The sequence below is a fragment of the Clarias gariepinus genome, chromosome 1 (assembly GCF_024256425.1).
Source record: "Clarias gariepinus isolate MV-2021 ecotype Netherlands chromosome 1, CGAR_prim_01v2, whole genome shotgun sequence".
NCBI lineage: Eukaryota > Metazoa > Chordata > Actinopteri > Siluriformes > Clariidae > Clarias > Clarias gariepinus.
Genome location: NC_071100.1, coordinates 2,829,121 through 2,851,669, shown reverse-complemented (window position 1 = coordinate 2,851,669; position 22,549 = coordinate 2,829,121). Strand labels below are relative to the sequence as shown.

General features: G+C 39.8%; 1 protein-coding gene across 1 annotated transcript; it reads left to right on the top strand.

Annotated features, from left to right (window-relative positions):
- Positions 1 to 1,107: 1,107 nt before the first annotated feature.
- Positions 1,108 to 22,474, top strand: LOC128536486 (zinc finger protein 585A-like). The gene is made up of 4 exons (XM_053510623.1): positions 1,108 to 2,292; positions 5,796 to 5,847; positions 11,459 to 12,551; positions 20,986 to 22,474. Exons 1-4 carry the CDS (start codon positions 1,112 to 1,114, stop codon positions 21,867 to 21,869), a joined length of 3,210 nt encoding a protein of 1,069 aa, XP_053366598.1. The 5' UTR covers positions 1,108 to 1,111; the 3' UTR covers positions 21,870 to 22,474.
- Positions 22,475 to 22,549: the final 75 nt, after the last annotated feature.

Below are 22,549 nucleotides of genomic sequence, written 5' to 3'. Positions count from 1 at the left end.
TCTCAACCCAATAAAGCATCTTTGGGATGTGGTGGAACTGGAGCTTCGTGCCCTGGATGTGCATCCCACAAATCTCCATCAACTGCAAGATGCTATCCTCTCAATATGGGCCAACATTTCTAAAGAATGCTTTCAGCACCTTGTTAAATCAATGCCATGTAGAATTAAGGCAGTTCTGAAGGCAAAGGGGGGTCGAACACCGTATTAGTATGGTGTTCCTAATAATCCTTTACGATGCTCAGGTAGCCTGTGGCATTTAAACGATGCCTAATTGGCATTAAGAAGCCTAAAGTGTGCCAAGAAAACATCCCCCACACCATTACACCACCACCACCAGCCTGCACAGTGGTAACAAGGCATGATGGATCCATGTTCTCATTTTGTTTACGCCTAATTCTGACTCTACCATTTGAATATCTCAACAGAAATCGAGACTCATCAGACCAGGCAACATTTTTCCAGTCTTCAACTGTCCAATTTTGGTGATCTCGTGCAAATTGTAGCCTCTTTTTCCCATTTGTAGTGGAGATGAGTGGTACCCGGTGGGGTCTTCTGCTGTTGTAGCCCACCCGCCTCAAGGTTGTGCGTGTTGTGGCTTCACAAATGCTTTGCTGCATACCTTGGTTTTAACGAGTGGTTATTTCAGTCAAAGTTGTTCTTCTATCAGCTTGAATCAGTCGGCCCATTCTCCTCTGACCTCTAGTATCAACAAGGCAATTTCGCCCACAGGACTGCCACATACTGGATGTTTTTCCCTTTTCACACCATTTTTTGTAAACCCTAGAAATGGTTGTGCGTAAAAATCCCAGTAACTGAGCAGATTGTGAAATACTCAGACCGGCCCGTCTGGCACCAACAACCATGCCACGCTCAAAATTGCTTAAATCACCTTTCTTTCCTATTCTGACATTCAGTTTGGAGTTCAGGAGATTGTCTTGACCAGGACCACACCCCTAAATGCATTGAAGCAACTGCCATGTGATTGGATCATTGGATAATTGCATTAATGAGAATTTATATAGTATATATTATTTCAAACTAACACATTAAACAGTGTTTTTTTTTTTTTTTTTATGTGACTGAACTTTATATTTTTTCTCCAGAGAACATAATGCTAACAAGAGAGTCCAGTATCCAACAAAAGGTTAACATTCACTGCTGCTCAGTTTGTGAAGAGAGTTTTATGAACCAGAGCATGCTCCAAACACACCTGTGTATTTCCCAGTCTGATCATCTCCAGGATGACCAAAGCATTCGCCATGGAGAAAAAACGTATTACTGCACACAGTGTGGAAAGAGCTTCCGTCAACAGAATAATCTCTGGCAACACCAGCGGATTCACACAGGAGAGAAGCCGTATTGCTGCTCGCAGTGTGGAAAGAGCTTCAGTAGACGGTACACTCTGAAACAACACCAGCGCATTCACACTGGAGAAAAACCGTATCACTGTTTACAGTGTGGAAAGAGCTTCCATAATAAGGATTATCTCCGGCAACACATGCGCATTCACACCAGAGAGAAACTATATCACTGCTCACAGTGTGGAAGCAAATTTACACAAAAAAGTAATCTCAAAGCACACAAGCGCATTCACACTGGAGAGAAGCCGTATTACTGCTCACAGTGCGGAAAAGAATTTACTCAAAAAAGTAACCTTAAAGCACACCAGCGCATTCACACTGGAGAGAAGCCATTTTACTGCTCACAGTGTGGAAAGAGCTTCAGTCAACAGTACACTTTGAAAGAACACCAGCGGATTCACAATGGAGAGAAGCCGTTTGTCTGCATAGAGTGTGGAAAAAGATTTAGTCACGCAAGTGCGCTTAAACAACACCATCTCATTCACAGCGGAGAGAAGTCGTTTCACTGTTTACAGTGTGGAAAGAGTTTTAGTCAACAGAAGGCTCTCAATTTACATCAGCGCATTCACACTGGAGAAAAACCGTATCCATGCTTAGAGTGTGGGAAGAGCTTCAGTCGACCAGAAAGTCTCTACAATCACCACCGCATTCACACTGGAGAGAAGCCATATCACTGCTCAGAGTGTGGGAAGAGCTTCACCCAACTGACTCATTTCCACAAACACCAGAATATTCACACAGGAGAGAAACCGTATCACTGCTCACAGTGTGTGAGGAGCTTCAGTAGGCAGGATACCCTCCAGAAACACCAGCGCATTCACACGGGAGAGAAACCGTATCACTGCTCAGAGTGCGGAAACAAATTTAATCAAAAGAGTCATCTCAAAGCACATCAGCGCATTCACACAAGAGAAAAACTGAATCAGTGCACATAATCACAAGGTTGGCACAACCTTGGTTCAGTAGATAATGGCAAGGTTGGAAATTGTAAATTAAATTAAACTCTTTTTATTATTGCCAATAATAAGAAAACACATTTATATATTCAGAAATTAATTTGCAAATGTTATAAAATAATTACATATATTTTCTTAGTTTGTAACCATTATGATAATAAACTACAAAATAAACACCTAGTACTCTTAGCAAGGTGGATGAAAATAAATGCATGAAAATAAAGTACCAATTGCTCCAGACTGTCTTTTATATCAGGTGGCTCTTCATCCTTCTCATCATCATTCACCTTAAAACAGTCCAGTCCCTGTCACCTGGTCACTGTGACTCAGCTGTCCCTTATCATTTTCATCTTCTTTATAATCTTCATCTTCCCCATGATTATGGTGTGATCAGATTAAATCAATCAGATGCCACTGCTCTCAGCAATGTCAGCAACTTCTGACTCTATTACTACCGACCTTCTACAGGCAAGTTGTTTTTTGTCTCATTCTGTCGATGCATTGAATTTTCTTACACATTATTTAGCTGATTGTGCATGTCCTTGTACCCATTTTTTAAATGTGGAAAGTGGTGATACTTCCTGATATGCACACAAACACTTAAAACTTTGGTCATCCAGTAAAGTATTGCCGCCTATTGAGGAGAATGGGAGCAACACAGGTGACATTCTTGGACCAACGGCGGTATCTACTGGGTTAGATATATCTAGTATTTATGTACTAGATTATAAAGCCACCCTCATAAAATCTCCTGATGTGATGGCATTATTTGGAGAGCCTGCTATACTGGCTAAAGCAGTACATGTGCTAATGATGGCTCAGCCAAGTTGGCCTGATGTCAGTGCACTGACAAAAGTACCAAAAGTTTGCCAAGCCAACAGAGTAATTCTATCTGGGATTGTTGGACCAATGTTAGGCCAACGGCGGTATCCACTGAGTTAGATAAATAGTTCTTTCAGTGTTATTTACTGTATCTACTTGATTGGTAACCAACCCTCATATAAGCTCCCGATGTGATGACACCATTGAGAGAGCCTGCTGCACTGGAATTGGTCCTACATTGGCCCGTCACCAGAGCAGTGACAAAAGGTTACCAAATTTTGCCAACATAGATCAAACAGAGTAGTGCTATCTGGATGATAACATTTTCATGATAGTTAATTCAATAGAACCTCATGGTAGATGGACAGAATAGATTTGTGTGTTGATCACAAAGTAGTTAAAAAATGAATTCAATTAAGTCATTGCTCAACTTATAGTGTATATGATGTAGTAAATGCAGGAGCACAAAAATATAGTTACGTTTTCCCTGTGTACATTGGGTCCTTTGTTTTTAATAAATAAATCATACTAGTCAGTTTTGACCGGGAACACAAAAGTTGTTATTTTGTGCCACAGAATGTAACTTGTTATTAGACTTATATTGATAATATATGTAATATTGTGGATTGATCATGAAATAAAATTATCACTGTCAAAGTGACCGGGCTGACCCAAGTCAGGCTGACTGAGATGACAGTGTGGAGCTACTGTATAGGCCACTGTATACTGTATGTAATAGTGTTTGTACTGTTTTCCCGTAAGATACTCTTATGAAAAAAAACATGAATCTATTAGTGTCTCAAATATAATTTGTAACAGTATACTAGGAGTCTGGTAATGTATCTATCTATCCATCCATCCATCCATTCAATCTTCTGCTCCACACTTTAGTCCAGTAGGTAGCAACACTAGACCACTAATACACTTAGGGAGGAAAAAGAAGAAGAAGAACAACAACAGATTCGTGCAGCTGCTCGATTCAGGTTCAGGTAAATTTTCATATATTTTCTCCCTAATGATATAAATATGCAAAAGAAACACAACCTAGTTAGAGACATACAAACCAAGAAAGAAACAACTTATGGAATAAAACTAAAAGATGGACTGTTTAAGAAGGCCTAGATTGAGCAGGCTGTTGATTATTTACTCTTTTCTGTAATATGATCTGTAGTGAAAAAGGGGATTTCAGGATTCCTAGCTGTTTGTCTCTGTGGCAGTCTAACCTCAGACTGATCTGGCCTCATTGAAAAATCAGGAATTTATTTAAAATGTCTCTTCTAGGTCTGCTTAAAGAGGGGAATATTACAATCTGAAAAATTTTAAATCATCATAATGGCAGAAAATTTAGCTTTATTTATTTATTTTATAAACCTATGAGTGCCTGATTACTTCTTGTATGTCTGTGTGGACTGATTTCCTTTTTGATCTCGTACCAAGGACAGGAATAAACATCAAACTTTTACCTTGAAATCATTGGCATTAGTATGAAAAACTAATAAAGATATTTTTTGTCTTTTTTTTTCAATAAGAGCAATTGAAAACACGGGTTCAAGTCAGGTTTAAACATGTAAAGGGGAAGCAGGTTTAATATTCTAAATAAGCCACATTTAAAAAAACAAAACATTTTCAACATTTAATCACCTTAACGAGGAACTTGCATAAGTTCTGATACATTCTTCTTATTATTTTTATTATTATTATTATTATTATTATTATTACTAAAGAGGAAAATAAATGTGAATATTTATTATTCAATGCAGATTTTAAAGACACTCTAATCATAATAATGTTATCATGATTTCTATTCATAGGACTGCTCTTATGAGTAACTGAGTTATGGAGTTATATTCTTTAAAACCAAAGAGAAATTGAAATATTACAGCAGCTAGTGCCTAAAAGCAAACAAATGCAACATAATGTTGCTGAGCTGAGACTTGAGCAACTGAAGCAACCCCAGATCATAACACTACCTCCTGAGGCTTGTATAGTGGGCACTAGACATGATGGGTGCATCGCCTCACCTCCCTCTCTTCGTACCCTGATGTGTCCATCACTCAATAACAGGGTAAATCTGGGCTCATCAGACCACATGACCTTTTCCCAATGCTCCACAGTCCCTAGCAAATTGAAACATGATTTAAGATTAGTCTCACTGATAAGTGGTTTTCTTACTGCTTCTCACAGCTGTTTAGTCCCTTGAGTTCTTGAAATGCTAAGCGTTGGAATTTCACTAAGTGTTTACTGTAAGTGATGTCTCATTACAGTCGTTCGGCTCACAAAGGCTCAATGTTTTTTTTTTCGACCGCTTTTCTTTCTCGCCAATGATGGTTCACCTGGTTTTAAAATGTGAAAACATTTTTAATAACCACACACTGTACACCCCGCTACACATTTATATTACACAGAGAATGTTTGGGTCCACTGGACCTGGGGCTAATAAAAGTTTGAAAAATATAGGTCCTGTGCACCTTCACTCTGTCCTCCTTCTGTCTGGGACAGCTGAAAGTGTGTGTGTGTGTGAGAGAGAGAGAGAGAGAGTGAATTCTGTGTTTTGGCCCTGTCATACTGAACAGTGATCCATCCATCCATCCATTCCAATCTTCTGCTCCACACTTTAGTCCAGTAGAGGGCAACACTAGACCACTAATACACTTAGGGAAGAAAAAGAAGAAGAAGAACAACAGATTCGTGCAGCTGCTGAGGTTCAGGTAAAATTTACATACAGTATAATTTCTACCTAATGATATAAATATGTAAAAGAAACACAACCTAGTTAAATTCACAGAAACTAACAAAGGAGCATCTTATGGAACAAAACTAAAAGATGGACTGAAAACATGTTCAAGAAGGCCGAGATTGAGCAGGCTGTGAATCTGTTGATGCTTTACTCTTTTTTGCCTGATTGAAAACACGGGTCCAGGAATGTGAAAGTAGTAGCAAAACAACTGATGCTAATGAACGGATATGGAGAAAAGTAAAGACTACAATGTTTGTTGGTGTTATAAATTGTAGTAAATATTTAATATAACAAAATAATATTCTAAATAAGTAAAATATTTTGAAAAGCATTTGGAACTTTTAATCACGTTAATGAGGAACACGCACAGGTTCTGAGGAAAATACATGTGAATATTAACAGTAACCTTAAAATCTGCATTGAATTTAATCATACATGAACATTTTGTCTCACTATTTATATTCAAATCAATTCAATTTTATTTGTATAGCGCTTTTAGCAATTTTCATTGCCGCAAAGCAGCTTTACACAGTCAAAAGAATTATTTAAGTTTGTATGTAATGTGAATTTGTATGAATCAAAATGGTCAGTTTGTCCCTGGTGAGCAAGCCGAGGGCGACAGTGGCAAGGAAAAACTCCCTGAGATGGTAATAGGAAGAAACCTTGAGAGGAACCAGACTCAACAGGGAACCCATCCTCATTTGGGTGAAACAGAAAGCAGTAAATGATCTGCATTTATACAGTGTGTAGGGTGGGAGGCAGTTCAGCTATAATAGCTGATGTTAATTAATGTTAATATGGAGTCCAGGTAGTTATTGAAGACCCAGGTAGACTTGTAAGAAGTTCCAGTCATGAACTATCAAACTGTCAAGTCCCCAGAGAAACAGTTGCCAACATCCGTCAAGGCCAGAACCAAGGCCAGACAGAGAGAGAGAAAGAGTGAAAGGAGGAGACAGGAGGAGAGAGGAAAGAGAAAGAGGGGGGGGGAGAGAAGAAGAGGAGAGATGGCAGTTAGAAATGGTCACAGTCACACAATGTATAATGTGAATGTATATTAACTGTAGAGTGCAAGCAGAGACTCCGGCAGGACTAACTATGACAGCATAACTAAAAGGGAGAGCCAGAAGGAAACACAAACATGAGGGCTTCCTGACATGTAAAGCAAACAATCACCTCACCGTCAGCAAACCTGAGTGATCAATGAGAGTGAGGAAGACAGCATCCAAACATACCAGTTCACCTTAATACTCTACGTCCATGAGTCCCCCAGATCTGCTCCTTTACCTATGGCAAATCTATTTATAAAAATGCTTGGCTAAATAAATAGGTTTTTAGCCTGGACTTAAACACTGAGACTGTGTCTGAGTCCCGAACACTATTTGGAAGACTATTTCATAATTTTGGGGCTTTGTAAGAAAAAGCTCTGCCCCCAGCTGTATTTTTCATAATACGCGGTACTGACAAGCAGCCTGCATCCTTTGATCGAAGTAGGCGTGGCGGATCGTAAGACACTAGCAGTTCGCTCAGGTACTGCGGCGCGAGACCATTTAATGCTTTATATGTCAAGAGCAGTATTTTAAAATCAATGCGAAATTTCACAGGGAGCCAATGGAGTGAAGATAAGATAGGGGTGATGTGCTCATATCTTCTGGTTCTAGTGAGGACTCTCGCTGCTGCATTCTGGACTAGCTGAAGCTTATTTATGCATCTAGCTGAACAACCAGACAGTAAGGCATTACAATAGTCCAACCTAGAGGTGATAAAAGCATGAACTAGTTTTTCTGCATCGTTTAGCGACAATAAATTTCTTATCCTGGCAATATTTCTAAGGTGAAAGAATGCTATCCTGGTAATATTATCTACATGTGCTTCAAACTGAAGGCTGGAATCAATGATCACACCAAGGTCTTTCACTGTTGCATTTGATGGAACAGAAAGGCCATCTAAAGTTACGGTGTGATCTAAAATTTTACTCCTAGCTATATGAGGTCCTATGACTAGAACTTCTGTCTTATCCGGATTTAGCAGAAGGAAGTTAATTAGCATCCAATTTCTTATGTCCTGCACACATTGCTCAACTTTATTAAGCTGTTTTTTCTCATCAGGTTTTGCTGAGACATATAACTGTGTATCGTCAGCATAACAATGAAAACTAATACCATGCTTACGGATTATGTTGCCCAGAGGAAGCATGTAAAGGGAAAAAAGCAGTGGACCTAAAACTGAACCCTGCGGAACGCCAAACTCCACTAGAGGACATGCAGAATAATCACCATTTAAGTCTGCATACTGATAACAATGGGTCAGATAGGATCTGAGCCAGGAGAGGGCTGTACCCTTAATTCCTATTACATTTTCTAATCTGTGAAGAAGAATAGCGTGATCAACGGTGTCAAAAGCTGCACTGAGATCAAGTAATACAAGCATAGTTACACAACCCTGATCAGAGGCCAATAGAATGTCATTTACATAATAGAATATTACCATTTAGCAGATTTACATTACATTTTTACATTTAGCAGACACTCTTATCCAGAGCGATTTACATTTTTATCTCATTATACATCTGAGCAGTTGGGGGTTAAGGGCCTTGCTCAAGGGCCTTAACAGTGGCAACTTTGTGGTTGTGGGGTTTGAACCTGGGATCTTCCGAACCATAGTCCAATGCCTTAACCACTGAGCTACCCCTGGCCCCTGGCAGATGCTCTTATCCAGAGCGACTTACAAAAAGTGCTTTAAAGTTTACATCATTGGATACATACTTACACTGGGTTAACTAGGTTAATAGCTAAGTGCCATTAGTCCAACATAACTGGGAAGAGGTTTCTTTTTTTGGGGGGGGAGGGGGGGTTAGTCCAAGTACTGGAGAAACAGATGCATCGTCGTTTAAAGATAGTCAAAGTCTCTGCTGTACGGGCATCTAGAAGAAGTTCGTTTCACCACCTAGGTGCCAGAACAGAAAAGAGCCTGGATGAATGCCGCTCTCGATCCCTGAGAGAGGGTGGGATGAGACGAGCAGTGCTGGAGGATCGGAGGGAACATGGTGCAGTGCGTGGTGTGATTAGAGCAGAGAGGTAAGTGGGTGCTGGGCCATTTTTAGCTTGGTAGGCAAGCATCAGCGTTTTGAATTTGACGCGGGCAGCTACAGGAAGCCAGTGCAAGGAGCAGGGGAGTGGGGTGGTGTGGGAGAACTTGGGAAGATTAAAAACGAGACGTGCTGCTGCATTCTGGATGAGTTGCAGAGGACGATTCGTGGACAGAGGCAGGCCTGCCAGGAGTGAGTTGCAGTAGTCCAGTCTTGAAATAACAACTGGACTGAACAAGCACCTGAGTAGCCTGTGAAGAAAAAAATGGGCAAATTCTTCTGATACTGTAAAGACGAAATCTACAAGAGCGAGTAAGGTTAGCGATGTGTGGGGAAAATGACAGATTTTTGTCCATGGTTACCCCAAGATTGCGGGCGGTGGCTGAAGGAGTGATTTGGTTGTTGTCCAGGGATATCACAAGGTCTTGACATGAGGATGAGTCACAAGGGATAAACAACAGTTCGGTTTTACTGGGATTGAGCTTCAGCTGATGAGCAGCCATCCAGGATGAGATGTCTGCCAGACATGCTGAGATCCGGGTGGAAACCAGAGATCTATGGATGAATAAAGAGAGGAAAGGAAAGTTTCAGTCGCAGTCTCTAGTGGTAGAGAGGAGAAGGAGTCTGGGTCTGGGAGGGATGATAGGGTGCAGGAGTACAGAGAGGAAGGGGAGACAGAGTGAAGGTTTCTGCGGGTAAGAGAGACATTTTGATGGTTAGGTTTACATAGAGTAGGAAGAGTTATGGTGAAGGATACCAGGTAATGATCAGATTTATGAAGAGGAATGATATCTGTGACTGGGGAAGGGCGGCAAAAAACGAGATTGAGAGAATTCCCTGCCTTGTGTGTGGGAGGGCAGCTGTTTAGAGTTAAAGAGAAGGAGTTAAGGAGAGGGAGAAGGAAAGAGGATTGGAGTTTCTCCGATGGAAGGTTGAAATCTCCTAGAACAGTGAGAGGAGTGTTAGTAGAAGGAAAAATACTAGAAGCATGTCTATTTCATCTAGAAAGTGTTCTAGAGAGCCAGGAGGACGGTAAATAACCAAGATGTGGAGGTTAATTGGACAGGTTACCTTAACTGCATGAAATTCAAATGATGAAAAACTGAGATGAGACAGGGGGATAGACGAGAAGGACCATCTCTTGGACAACAGGAGACCCGTACCACCACCTCTACCAGTTTCTCGTGGAGAGTGAAAGAATACATAGGCAGAGGATAGGGCAGCCGGTGTAGCTGAGTTCTGAGGAGATATCCAGGTCTCAGTTAGTGCCAGAAAGGCAAAAGAGTAATGGGTAGCTAGGGCAGAGATAAAATCTGCTTTCTTTACAGCAGATTGGCAGTTCCAGAGCCCACCTACCACCAGTGCAGGGCAATGATACAGTACTGGAGGGTAGATGAGGTTTCTGGGAGATCTGCCTCTGCTGTGTAAGTAAAAGCATCTTGGTCTGTGAGAACTGACAGAGATAGGTTGAACACACATGCAAGACTGAGTTAATTGTCTATAAAACATGTAATTTCTTGGTAAACAAGAGTTTGAGTCAATTATCTGTGCACCTGCTATCTAGATTCTTGACTAACACAACAAAATTCTTCCAACATTCAGCACTGCAACTGTGAACGGCAGGAACAGAAAGTGGAATTAAAGAAAATATATGAGAGCTGTGAGAAAATTCAGAAATAGGTGTTGTTTTATGAAAAAAAAAAACATTACAGAATAGAAAAGTCCACCAAAATGTGTATCAGTGTGTGAGGGCGAATTCCCTCGGATAGCTCTGTGTGTATGTTTAGTTTTTGTTCATGAGAAAGAGATTACTTACAGTATGCATCTAAGATAATTAAGGAATATCACACTCATGACTATGCTGTTATACCAATGCGACTCGTCCAATCAGATTACTCAACCAAATTACTACCAAATGGCGATGGTTGCCCATGTTAATGCCTGGGGAGTGACTGAATCGCTTCAGAATGTTTACCAATGTCAAGGCAACAGGGCTCTGTAATCATTAGTCTACAGTGCACTGAAATGTTATAATATTTAATATAATAATAATAATAATAATAATAAATCATGTAATGAAATTAAGTAATGAAGCACAAGTTTTTGGAATGATAAATAATTTGGGGAACTATTTTAGTCAAGTCAACTTCTTAAAATGTCAGTCAGGTGTAAACAACATTCAAGAAGTAATTTTGTTGATGGTATCCAAAGTGACCATGTGACAGGAAATTAATTTTTAAAAAAGATTCTCAAAGGGGTTAAGGTCTGGACTCTCTACTTCTCTATTAGTCTCACTACTTCTTAAGGCTACACAGCTGTTTAGTCCCAATCCCTAGAGTTCTCTGTGCATTGTACTTGATTGTTTTTTCTTAATTGTTACATTTATTTAACCCAGCGTTTAAGAGATCTCCCATTACACTTATCCGGGACGTTTTATATATATATATATAATTTCAAACTGACACATTAAACAGTGTTTTTTTTTTTTTTTTTTCAGGTGACTAAACTTTATATTTTTTCTCCAGAGAACATAATGCAAACAAGAGGGTCCAGTATCCAACAAAAGGTTAACGTTTACTGCTGCTCAGTTTGTGAAAAGAGTTTTATGAACCAGAGCATGCTCCAAACACACCTGTGTATTTCCCAGTCTGATCATCTCCAGGATGACCAAAGCATTCGCCAAGGAGAAAAAACGTATCACTGCGCACAGTGCGGAAAGAGCTTCCGTCAACAGAATAATCTCTGGCAACACCAGCGGATTCACACAGGAGAGAAGCCGTATTGCTGCTCGCAGTGTGGAAAGAGCTTCAGAAGACATTACGCTCTGAAACAACACCAGCACATTCACACTGGAGAAAAACCATATCACTGCTCACAGTGTGGAAGCAAATTTACACAAAAAAGTAATCTCAAAGCACACAAGCGCATTCACACTGGAGAGAAGCCGTATTACTGCTCACAGTGCGGAAAAGAATTTACTCAAAAAAGTAACCTTAAGGCACATCAGCGCATTCACACTGGAGAGAAGCCATTTTACTGCTCACTGTGTGGAAAGAGCTTCAGTCAACTGTGCACTTTGAAAGAACACCAGCGGATTCACAATGGAGAGAAGCCGTTTGTCTGCATAGAGTGTGGAAAAAGATTTACTCACGCAAATGTGCTTAAAAAACACCATCTTATTCACAGTGGAGAAAAGTCGTTTCACTGTTTACAGTGTGAAAAGAGTTTTAGTCAACAGAAGGCTCTCAATTTACATCAGCGCATTCACAGTGGAGAAAAACCGTATCCATGCTTAGAGTGTGGGAAGAGCTTCAGTCGACCAGAAAGTCTCTACAATCACCACCGCATTCACACTGGAGAGAAGCCGTATCACTGCTCAGAGTGTGGGAAGAGCTTCACCCAACTGACTCATTTCCACAAACACCAGAATATTCACACAGGAGAGAAACCGTATCACTGCTCACAGTGTGTGAGGAGCTTCAGTAGGCAGGATACCCTCCAGAAACACCAGCGCATTCACACGGGAGAGAAACCGTATCACTGCTCAGAGTGCGGAAACAAATTTAATCAAAAGAGTCATCTCAAAGCACATCAGTGCATTCACACTGGAGAAAAACTGAATCAGTGCACATAATCACACGTTGGCACAACCTTGGTTCAGTAGATAATGGCAAGGTTGAAAATTTTACATTAAATTAAACTCTTTTTATTATTGCCAATAATAAGAAAACACATTTATATCTCCAGAAATTAATGTGCAAATATGATGAAATGATTACAAACTAAGAAAATATATGTAACTATTATAATAATAAACTACAAAATAAACACCAAGTACTCTTAGCAAGGTGGATGAAAATAAATGCAAGAAAACAACGTACCAATTGCTCCAGACTGTCTTTTATATCAGGTGGCTCTTCATCCTTCTCATCATCATTCACCTTAAAACAGTCCAGTCCCTGTCACCTGGTCACTGTGGCTCAGCTGTTCCTTATCATAAAAAGATATGGGCTGCATGTGATGTGAAGACATCTTATGCCTGGAACACGCAAGTGTACTCATGCAAACCAGCTGATAAAAATCAGGGGAAGTGTGTGTGTGTGTGTGTGTGTGTGTGTGGTGGGAGCGTGGTCCTAGAAATTACATCAGGGCTATTTTAAAATTGTAAGTATGTTTATACAGGTATGGGTCAATCATTATATATATATATATATATATATATATATATAATATAGTTAAGTTTTCCCTGTGTACATTTGGGCTTTTGTTTTCAATAAATAAATCATACTAGTCAGTTTTGACCGGGAACACAAAAGTTGTTATTTTGTGCCACAGAATGTAACTTGTTTTAAGCAAGTGACTTTGTAAACATTTCAGTCAAGTACTGTGAGATAAACAGTACAGTACAATATGTTTCATCTAAGTATTTGTTATACTTAAAATAATATCTGTATAATGTATTTTTATACTATTCATTTAATGAGTGGTATGAGCTTGGGTAAATGAGGCCTGCAGGACGTACACAGCAAATACAAGTTCATGTAATGTTCACAAGAGTAGAAGTTGATAAAAAGATTTAATACAACATTAGGTGATAATATATTGTGGCGTGGGCGGGGCGGCGGCTGACGACCGTCATGCCTTGTGGGGGGTTTCTGTGTGTTCACCCTGTTGGCGAAGGTTGGTTGGGCTAGTGGCTTCAGCCATGTTTGTGTTTGTTAAGCGTGTGTGACCTGTTGAATGTGCTCCAGTTCATGCTAAGGCTGAATTGGTCTGGTTTGGATTGAATGTGTTTCCCATGCTGTATGTGTACTGTGCTGTGAAGTAATAAAGTACTCCCAGCCATTTGCATTGGGAAGCAATCAAGCCAATTCATCTCTTCAAGATCCTTCTGGCGGTAAAACGCTACATTGGTGTCAGAAGTGGGATGGAGATTATCGAGTTCGAGCGCACTATCGAGGACCTACGAAAGATCCAAGCATGCCGCCGAATAGCAGAGCAACTGAGGAAGGAGAAAGAGCATCTTCCTGACGGGGCTAGCGCGAGCAAACCTGGTTTCCTGGATCCTGGAACGGATTTATCGAGAGTCCCAGGGCCGGAGCAAGCTACAGCTCCGTGTGCCATCAGCCGGTGAGGCAAGCTGCAGCTGCACCTTACCTTCTACAACAGTGCCGTCGAACCCTACGCATTCTTTGCGCAGGTAGAGCTAGCCGCCGCCTTCGCGGGCTGGTCCGCGGCGGAAACCGCGTTCAGAGTAGCACTCTCACTAGAAGGCGAAGCACTGCGGGCACTGGAAGACCTCCGGGCCGGAGAACGATAAGGCCGGTAAAAGCTACAAGAGTCGCTCCACCTCCGATTTGGCGCGGGTGACCGTAAAGAGGCAGCGTGCGAGGAGCTAGCAGTCCACGAGCGGCGCACTTTTGAGCCACTGGGCGCGTTCGCCATGGACGTAAGGTGCCTCGCGTGCCGGTGCTATCCAGAGTTCGAGCCCGATAAGCAGGAAGAGCTATCTCGTCGCGCATTTCTCCAAAGACTTCGCGGCTCCGCGAAGGTTAGCGGCACCAGCTTCCCTTTCTGAAGGAAATGGCGGAACGGCGGAATCGCGCTAATGGCGGAACATCACGGCGAAAAGAGCCGAGCGACCTCCCGCAGCTCGGGGGCGCTCGGTAGGTGAATCTAGCTGGGGACAAGGCTACCCGTCAAGGTTAAACAACGAACAAGTCTCCAAGGTTTCGAGGGCGATGCCGAGGCACGGGACCTCGGGACTACCGTTGCAACGTTCAGCGATGGAAAAAGGACATGTGATTGAGCTTATTCCAGAGCAATGGGAACATCAGGGTAAGAATGGAAGCCCATGAAGCGATGAACCCATCAACAACAGATTTGTGCAGCTGCTCGATTCAGGTTCAGGTAAATTTTCATATATTTTTTTCCTAATGATATAACTATGCAAAAGAAATGAGAGAGTGAATTTTGTGTTTGGCCCTGTCATACTGCACACGGTTGCAAACATTGTCATACAGCATTGTTGCAAAATTCAGTCTGCTCTTACATTCTAGCACACTTTACCCTTGTTGTCTTGTGGCAACCAATCTTTATTTGCCCCTATTCTCTCGCACTTTATCGCAGAATTAGCCCATCAGCAGCCAGCTCCAGGACCAGAACAAGCCCATCAGCAGCTAGCAAGTGAAAAGATAAGGATGTCTTCTTGCCCATGAAATAAGAAACCCTGCCTGGCTGCCAATATGATAAGAATGGAACCAGGGCCAACAGGGATAGCAGTTACTCATCTGCAGGACATTGAGTTTTCTTTTAAGCTTTTTGTCCCAGATTCAATCCAGAAAATTATTCTGGATTGCAATAATTTAGAAGGAAGGTGTGTTTATTGGACCGAGGGGAAAGGAGTTGGACCAAACCCAGATGGACATGCCCACTTTGGGGTTCTTATCCTTGCTGGAGTTTTCAGGTCCAAGGGGGAATCCACAGACTCCTGGTAGGATGCAGAAAGTGGCAGAGAACATTTCCATGCAACAATGTCCCTGGAAAACTTCCACATCATTTCCAGGATTATCCACTTTAAAAAACATGATTCAGACGTGGCATGGTTCAGCTTGTATTCTGTAAGATGACCTGGAAGTGTTAAACTTCTAATTAAGTTCATTTAAATCAAAATCAACAGTTGCTTAATTTGTAAATCTGTTCATTTTTTTCACTCATATTGATGATCATGTTTTATTACGTTTCATTGTATATTGCTTGTAATTAGGATGAAGTAAACATCTATTACTGTAAACATAAAATTGATTGTTTATTTTAAAACTTATAAATGCAGCGGGTCCAACAGACCCGGAACACTGGCTTGATAATAAAAATTCTCCATGTAAAGGTTAATAGAGAGAATTTAGTGATAAACCCCCTTTTTTATCTTTGTCCTCATGCAATTTGCTTTTGGGATTAATAAAGTATTGATCCATCCATCTATCCATTCAATCTTCTGCTCCACACTTTAGTCCAGTAGGGGGCATTACAAGACCACTAATACACTTAGGGAAGAAAAAGAACAACAACAACAACAGATCAATTATAACTGAGATATGGACTGAAAGAGGGAGGGTAGATATTGTTAATTATTATAATCCATGTGAAAAAATAAGTCAAGTTATTTTAGAAGATGTTGTAGGTTCTTTATATGACAAAATAGTGTGGTTTGTTGATTTTATTTCCTATAATACATTATGGGGAAGTAATAATACTGATGTGAATGGACAAATAATTGAGGAATTCATTGATGATAATCACTTGGTGTGTATTAATAATGGAGAGGGAACACGATATAACAGTATACAATATACAGACACTGCACATTTGTCTCTTCTGTTATTGCAGGGATCACTACATGGAATGTAAACAAATATACTCCAATAGGGAGTGATCATTATCCGGTAGTGACTACGGTTAGTACAAAAATATGTAATGAAAAATAAAAAAGAAGTCCTAGATGGAAGTTGGAGAAGGTAGATTGGGAAGTTTTGCGAGTAATTTATGAAAAAATATGTATTACTCTGCAAGAAGAAAACCAGATAGACATAAATATATTCAATAGTAAGTTAGGTAATGAAATAATTCAGTCGGCTGAACAAATTATACCTAAAACAACAGGAATAAGACATGTAAAGAATGTACCCTGGTGGAATGATGATTGTAAAGCAGCTGTAAAAGTAAGGAATAAAGCATTTAAGAAACTTAAAAAGGAGCATTCTATGGAGGCTTTGATTCAGTATAAAAGGGCCCAGGCAGTAGTAAGGAAAACAATAAAAACACAAAAGCGTATTTTTTTGGAAACAGTACTGTGATAGTATTGAAAGAACGGTACATCTGTCAGATGTATGGAATATGATTGGGAAAATGGAGGGGGATTAGAGGGAATTATGAGTTACCAGTGATTATAGGTAAAGACAATATGGCTGTCACGAATTTAGATAAGGCCGAACTTCTGGCAGAAACATTTAAAAAAGTTCCTAGCTCAGTTAATCTTTCAGAAGAAGCAAAGCAGTGTAGGAGGAGCACATTAATGAATTATCCTAATTTGGTAAAGAAAGATGAGATGTCAGATAGTTTATTAGATTTGCCTATAAACATGTTTGAGTTAAAAAGAGCAATTAAAACTGCTCGACAGACCACTCCAGGAAGAGATGGAGTGTGTTACAAAATGCTGGCAAACATGACAGATAATACACTGGAAAAAGTACTAAAATTATTTAACCTAGTATGGGAAACTGGTCAACTCCCTTTAGTATGGAAACAAGCAATAATAGTACCTACTCTTAAACCTGAAAAAAAAAAAAAACATCAGATCCTTGTAGTTATAGGCCTATTGCACTTACTTCTCAATTATGTAAAACAATGGGAAGAATAATCACAGAAAGAATAACATATTTTTTAGAAAGTAAAAAATCTGTCGTCTCCTTATCAGAGTGGATTCCGTAAAGGCCGGAATACAATGGACTCTGTATTATGTCTAGAATCAGACATTAGGAAAGCACAGACAAATAAAGAAGTAGTGGTAGCTATCTTCTTTGATGTAGAAAAGGCATATGATATGCTCTGGAAAGAAGGATTCTTAATCAAGTTAAAGTCTTTAGGAATTAGTGGTAGAGCATATAACTGGGTTCAGAATTTTTTTTTTGACAGAAAAATACAAGTTAAAGTAGGTGAAGAATACTCTAGAATGCATACCACAAGGTAGTGTGTGCAGTCCATTATTATTCAACATAATGATAAATGGCATCTTTTCACAAGTTGAACATAACATTGGATAATCTTTATTCACAGATGATGGGGCTTTGTGGACTAGAGGTCGTAATTTATCATATGTTCATAAAAAAATGCAAAATGCAATAGATGAAGTTGAAAAGTGGGCTAATAAATGGGGTTTTAAATTATCTGTATTAAAGACGCATGTCATTTGCTTCTTAAGGTGGCTTAAAAGCATACCCCTCTCTTTGAAATTATATGGGAATCCCCTGGAGCACGTTAAAATTATAAGGTTTCTTGGAGTTTGGTTTGATGAAAAACTTACATGGAAAATTCATCTGGATAAAATCAAGGACAAGTGCAAAAAAATTATTAATATTCTTCGATGTTTATCAGGACGGGAGTGGGGAGCTAGTAGGGCATCCCTACAGAGTATATACTGGGCACTCATGAGATCTGTCTTTGATTATGGATGCATTGCCTATATGTCCGCAGCAGAAACAAACCTCAAGCAATTAGATGTACTGCAAGCACAAGCTCTAAGACTCTGCAGTGGATCATTTAAATCATCGCCGGTATCATCTATGCAGGTGGAGATGGGAGGAATGCCTTAAGTATAGGACCAATGAAGTTAATGTTGGCATATTGGGTTAATATCCAGGGACAAAGTGTTTCACATCCTGTCAAAAGTGTATTGACAGACTGTTGTGAACATAATGTAACAAATTTTAAGAGTGGATAGGTGACGCAAAGGCGAGGAATATAGGAATAAATCAAGTACAGCAATACAGTCTCAATATCCTCCATCCCTCCCTGGTTATTCCCCTTACCAACCGTTAACCTCAGTATACAACAGAAAATAAAGAATCAATCCAGTGTGGTATATAGTGCGGAATTATATTGAGAGGCATTTCCAAGAGTCAGTATTTCTATTTACGGATGGATCAAAAGACCCAAACACAAGATATACCGGTGCAGCCGTGCATATTCCAATGAATGATTCCTACATTAGGAAAAGAGTTTCAGATCATTTATCAGTTTATGAAACAGAACTATTGGAAATTTTAATGGCCCTGCAGTGGACAGAAAAAAAGCGAATGAATAACGTAGTTATTGCATCTGAAAGTTACTCAGCACTGGAAAGCATAAAATCTGGCAGATCATCTTTTAGGATGAATATAATTAATGAAATATTCCATAAATTGTATAATATAAAGCTTATAGGTATATCAATTCAATTTGGGTTCCTGCTCATGTTGGTGTGGTAGGAAATGAAAAGGGGGATGCTCTGGCTAAACAAACTTTGAAATGAAAAAAATAGTATTATTAAGTTTATTAAAAAGAAGAAAAAAAAAACGAAATTAAGTAAAAGAATTTAGACAGTTTTTTTTTTGTCCCCCATATGTCGTATTAAGTTAATCCTATAAGCATGTGTCCTGTCCACACTCCGGTCCAGGCGGTGGCGGTAATGCACCTATAAGTTGGTTTGCCAACCGCCAATAAACACCACCGAAGAAGAAGCAGAACAACAGATTCGTGCAGCTGCTGAGGTTCAGGTAAATTTCACATACAGTATATTTTCTACCTAATGATATAAATATGTAAAAGAAACACAACCTACTTAAATTCACAGAAACTAACAAAGGAGCATCTTATGGAACAAAACTAAAAGATAGTCTGCCTGATTGAAAACACGAATCCAAGAATGTGAAAGTAGTAGCAAAGCAACTGATGCTAATGAACGGATATGGAGGAAAGTAAAGACTACAATGTTTGTTGGTGTTATAAATTGTATTAAATATTTAATATAACAAAATAATATTCTAAATAAGTGAAATATTTTAAAAAGCATTTAGAACTTTTAATCACGTTAATGAGGAACACGCACAGGTTCTGAGGAGAATACATCACTGAATATTAACAGTGACCTTAAAATCTGCATTGAATTTAATCATACATGAACATTATGTCTCACTGTTTATATTCACAAGAACATGCCACCATTAACTCAGAGAGAACACAACAAAATTCTGACATTCAGCACCGCAACTGTGTATTTTAAGGAATCCAGCAGTCAGGAACAGAAAGTGGAATTAAAGAAAATATATGAGAGCTGTGAGAAAATTCAGAAATAGGTGTTTTTATGAGAAAAATAAATACATTACAGAATATAAAAGTCCACCAAAATGTGTATCAGTGTGTGAGGGCGAATTCCCTCGGATAGCTCTGAGTGTATATTTGGTTTTTGTTCATGAGAAAGAGATTACTTACAGTATGCATCTAAGATAATTAAGGAATATCACACTCATGACTATGCTGTTATACCAATGCGACTCGTCCAATCAGATTACTCAACCAAACTTACTACTAAATGGCGATGGTTGCCCATGTTAACGCCTGGGGAGTGCCTGAATCGCTTCAGAATGTTCACCAATGTCAAGGCAACAGGGCTCTGTAATCATTAGTCTACAGTGCACTGAAATGTTATAATATTTTATATAATAATAATAATAATATAAATAAATAAATCGTAATGAAATTAGGTAATGAAGCACAAGTTTTTGGAATGATAAATAATTTGGGGAACTATTTTAGTCAAGTCAACTTCTTAAAATGTCAGTCAGGTGTAAACAACATTCAAGAAGTAATTTTGTTGATGGTATCCAAAGTGACCATGTGACAGGAAATTATGTTTTAAAGAAGATTCTCAAAGGGGTTAAGGTGTGGACTTTGATAAGTCTCACTACTTCTTAAGGCTATACAGCTGTTTAGATCATCCCTAGATCCCAACATCCCTAGAGTTCTCTGTGCATTGTGCATGTGAAAATGCTCTTACTTTTACTATTAAACATAACGTGAGTTCTTCTGTATCTACTTAATTGTTTTTTTTTTTTTTGTTTTTTTTTTTTACAAATTGATTTAACTTAGCGTTTAAGAGATCTCCCATCACACTTATTTGGGTGTTATATATATTATTTCAAACTGACACATTAAACAGTTTTTTTATTTTTTTCATTTTTCATGTGACTGAAATTTTTTCTCTAGAGAACATTATGCAAACAAGAGCATCCAGTATCCAACAAAAGGTTAATGTTCACCGCTGCTCAGTTTGTGAAAAGAGTTTTAGAAACCAGAGCATGCTCCAAACACACCGGTGTATTTCCCAGTCTGATCATCTCCAGGATGACCAAAGCATTCGTCAAGGAGGAAAAACGTATCACTGCACACAGTGTGAAAAGAGCTTCCGTCAACAGAATAATCTCTGGCAACACCAGCGGATTCACACAGGAGAGAAGCCGTATTGCTGCTCGCAGTGTGGAAAGAGCTTCAGTAGACAGTACACTCTGAAACAACACCAACGCATTCACACTGGAGAAAAACCGTATCACTGCGCACAGTGTGGAAAGAGCTTCCATAATAAGGATCATCTCCGGCAACACATGCGCATTCACACCAGAAAGAAACTATATCACTGCTCACAGTGTGGAAGCAAATTTGCACAAAAAAGTAATCTCAAAGCACACAAGCGCATTCACACTGGAGAGAAGCCGTATTACTGCTCACAGTGCGGAAAAGAATTTACTCAAAAAAGTAACCTTAAAGCACACCAGCGCATTCACACTGGAGAGAAGCCATTTTACTGCTCACTGTGTGGCAAGAGCTTCAGTCAACAGTACACTTTGAAAGAACACCAGCGGATTCACAATGGAGAGAAGCCGTTTTTCTGCATAGAGTGTGGAAAAAGATTTACTCACGCAAGTGCGCTTAAACAACACCATCTCATTCACAGCGGAGAGAAGTCGTTTCACTGTTTACAGTGTGGAAAAAGTTTTAGTCAACAGAAGGCCCTCAATTTACATCAGCGCATTCACACTGGAGAAAAACCGTATCCATGCTTAGAGTGTGGGAAGAGCTTCAGTCGACCAGAAAGTCTCTACAATCACCACCGCATTCACACTGGAGAGAAGCCGTATCACTGCTCAGAGTGTGGGAAGAGCTTTAGTAGGCAGCATACCCTCCAGAAACACCAGCGCATTCACACGGGAGAGAAACCGTATCACTGCTCAGAGTGCGGAAGCGAATTTAATCAAAAGAGTCATCTCAAAGCACATCAGTGCATTAACACTGGAGAAAAACCAAATCAGTGCACATAATCACAAGGTTGGCACAACCCTTGGTTCAGTAGATAATGGCAAGGTTGGAATTTGTACATTAAATTAAACTCTTTTCATCATCGCCAATAATAAGAAAACACACATCTCCAGAAATTTATTCGCAAATGTGATAAATAAGGCAGTACGGTGGTGTAGTGGTTAGCACTGTCGCCTTGCACCTCCAGGGTCTGGGTTCGATTCCCGGCCAGGCTCGATTCCCATCTCTGTGTGCATGGAGTTTGCATGTTCTCCCCGTGCTTGGTGGGTTTCCTCCGGGTACTCCGGTTTCCTCCCACATTCCAAAGACATGTAGGTTAGGTTAATTAACATTCCCAAATTGCACGTATGTGTGTGTATGTGTGTGTGGCCTGCGATGGATTGGCACCCTTTCCAGGGTGTACCCTGCCTCGTGCCCTAAGTCTCCCGGGATAGGCTCCAGGTCCCCGCGACCCTAAAGACAGGATAAAGCGGTATAGAAGATGAGTGAGTGAGTGATAAAATTATTGCAAACTAAGAAGATATATGTAACCATTATAATAATAAACTCCAAAATAAACACCTAGTACTCTTAGCAAGGTGGATGAAAATAAATGCATGAAAACAAAGTACCAATTGCCTCAGACTGTCTTTTATATCAGATGGCATCTTTCTCAACATCATTCACCTCAGAACAGTCCAGT

Excerpts from the sequence above, each read along its gene's own strand:
- LOC128536486 (XM_053510623.1), top strand. The coding sequence starts at position 1,112 with ATGCTAACAAGAGAGTCCAGTATCCAACAAAAGGTTAACATTCACTGC. Across the intron at positions 2,293-5,795 it reads GAAAAACTGAATCAGTGCAC|GGAAGAAAAAGAAGAAGAAG; the intron begins ATAATCACAAGG and ends TAATACACTTAG. Across the intron at positions 12,552-20,985 it reads AAAGAGTCATCTCAAAGCAC|ACCAGCGGATTCACACAGGA; the intron begins ATCAGTGCATTC and ends ATCTCTGGCAAC.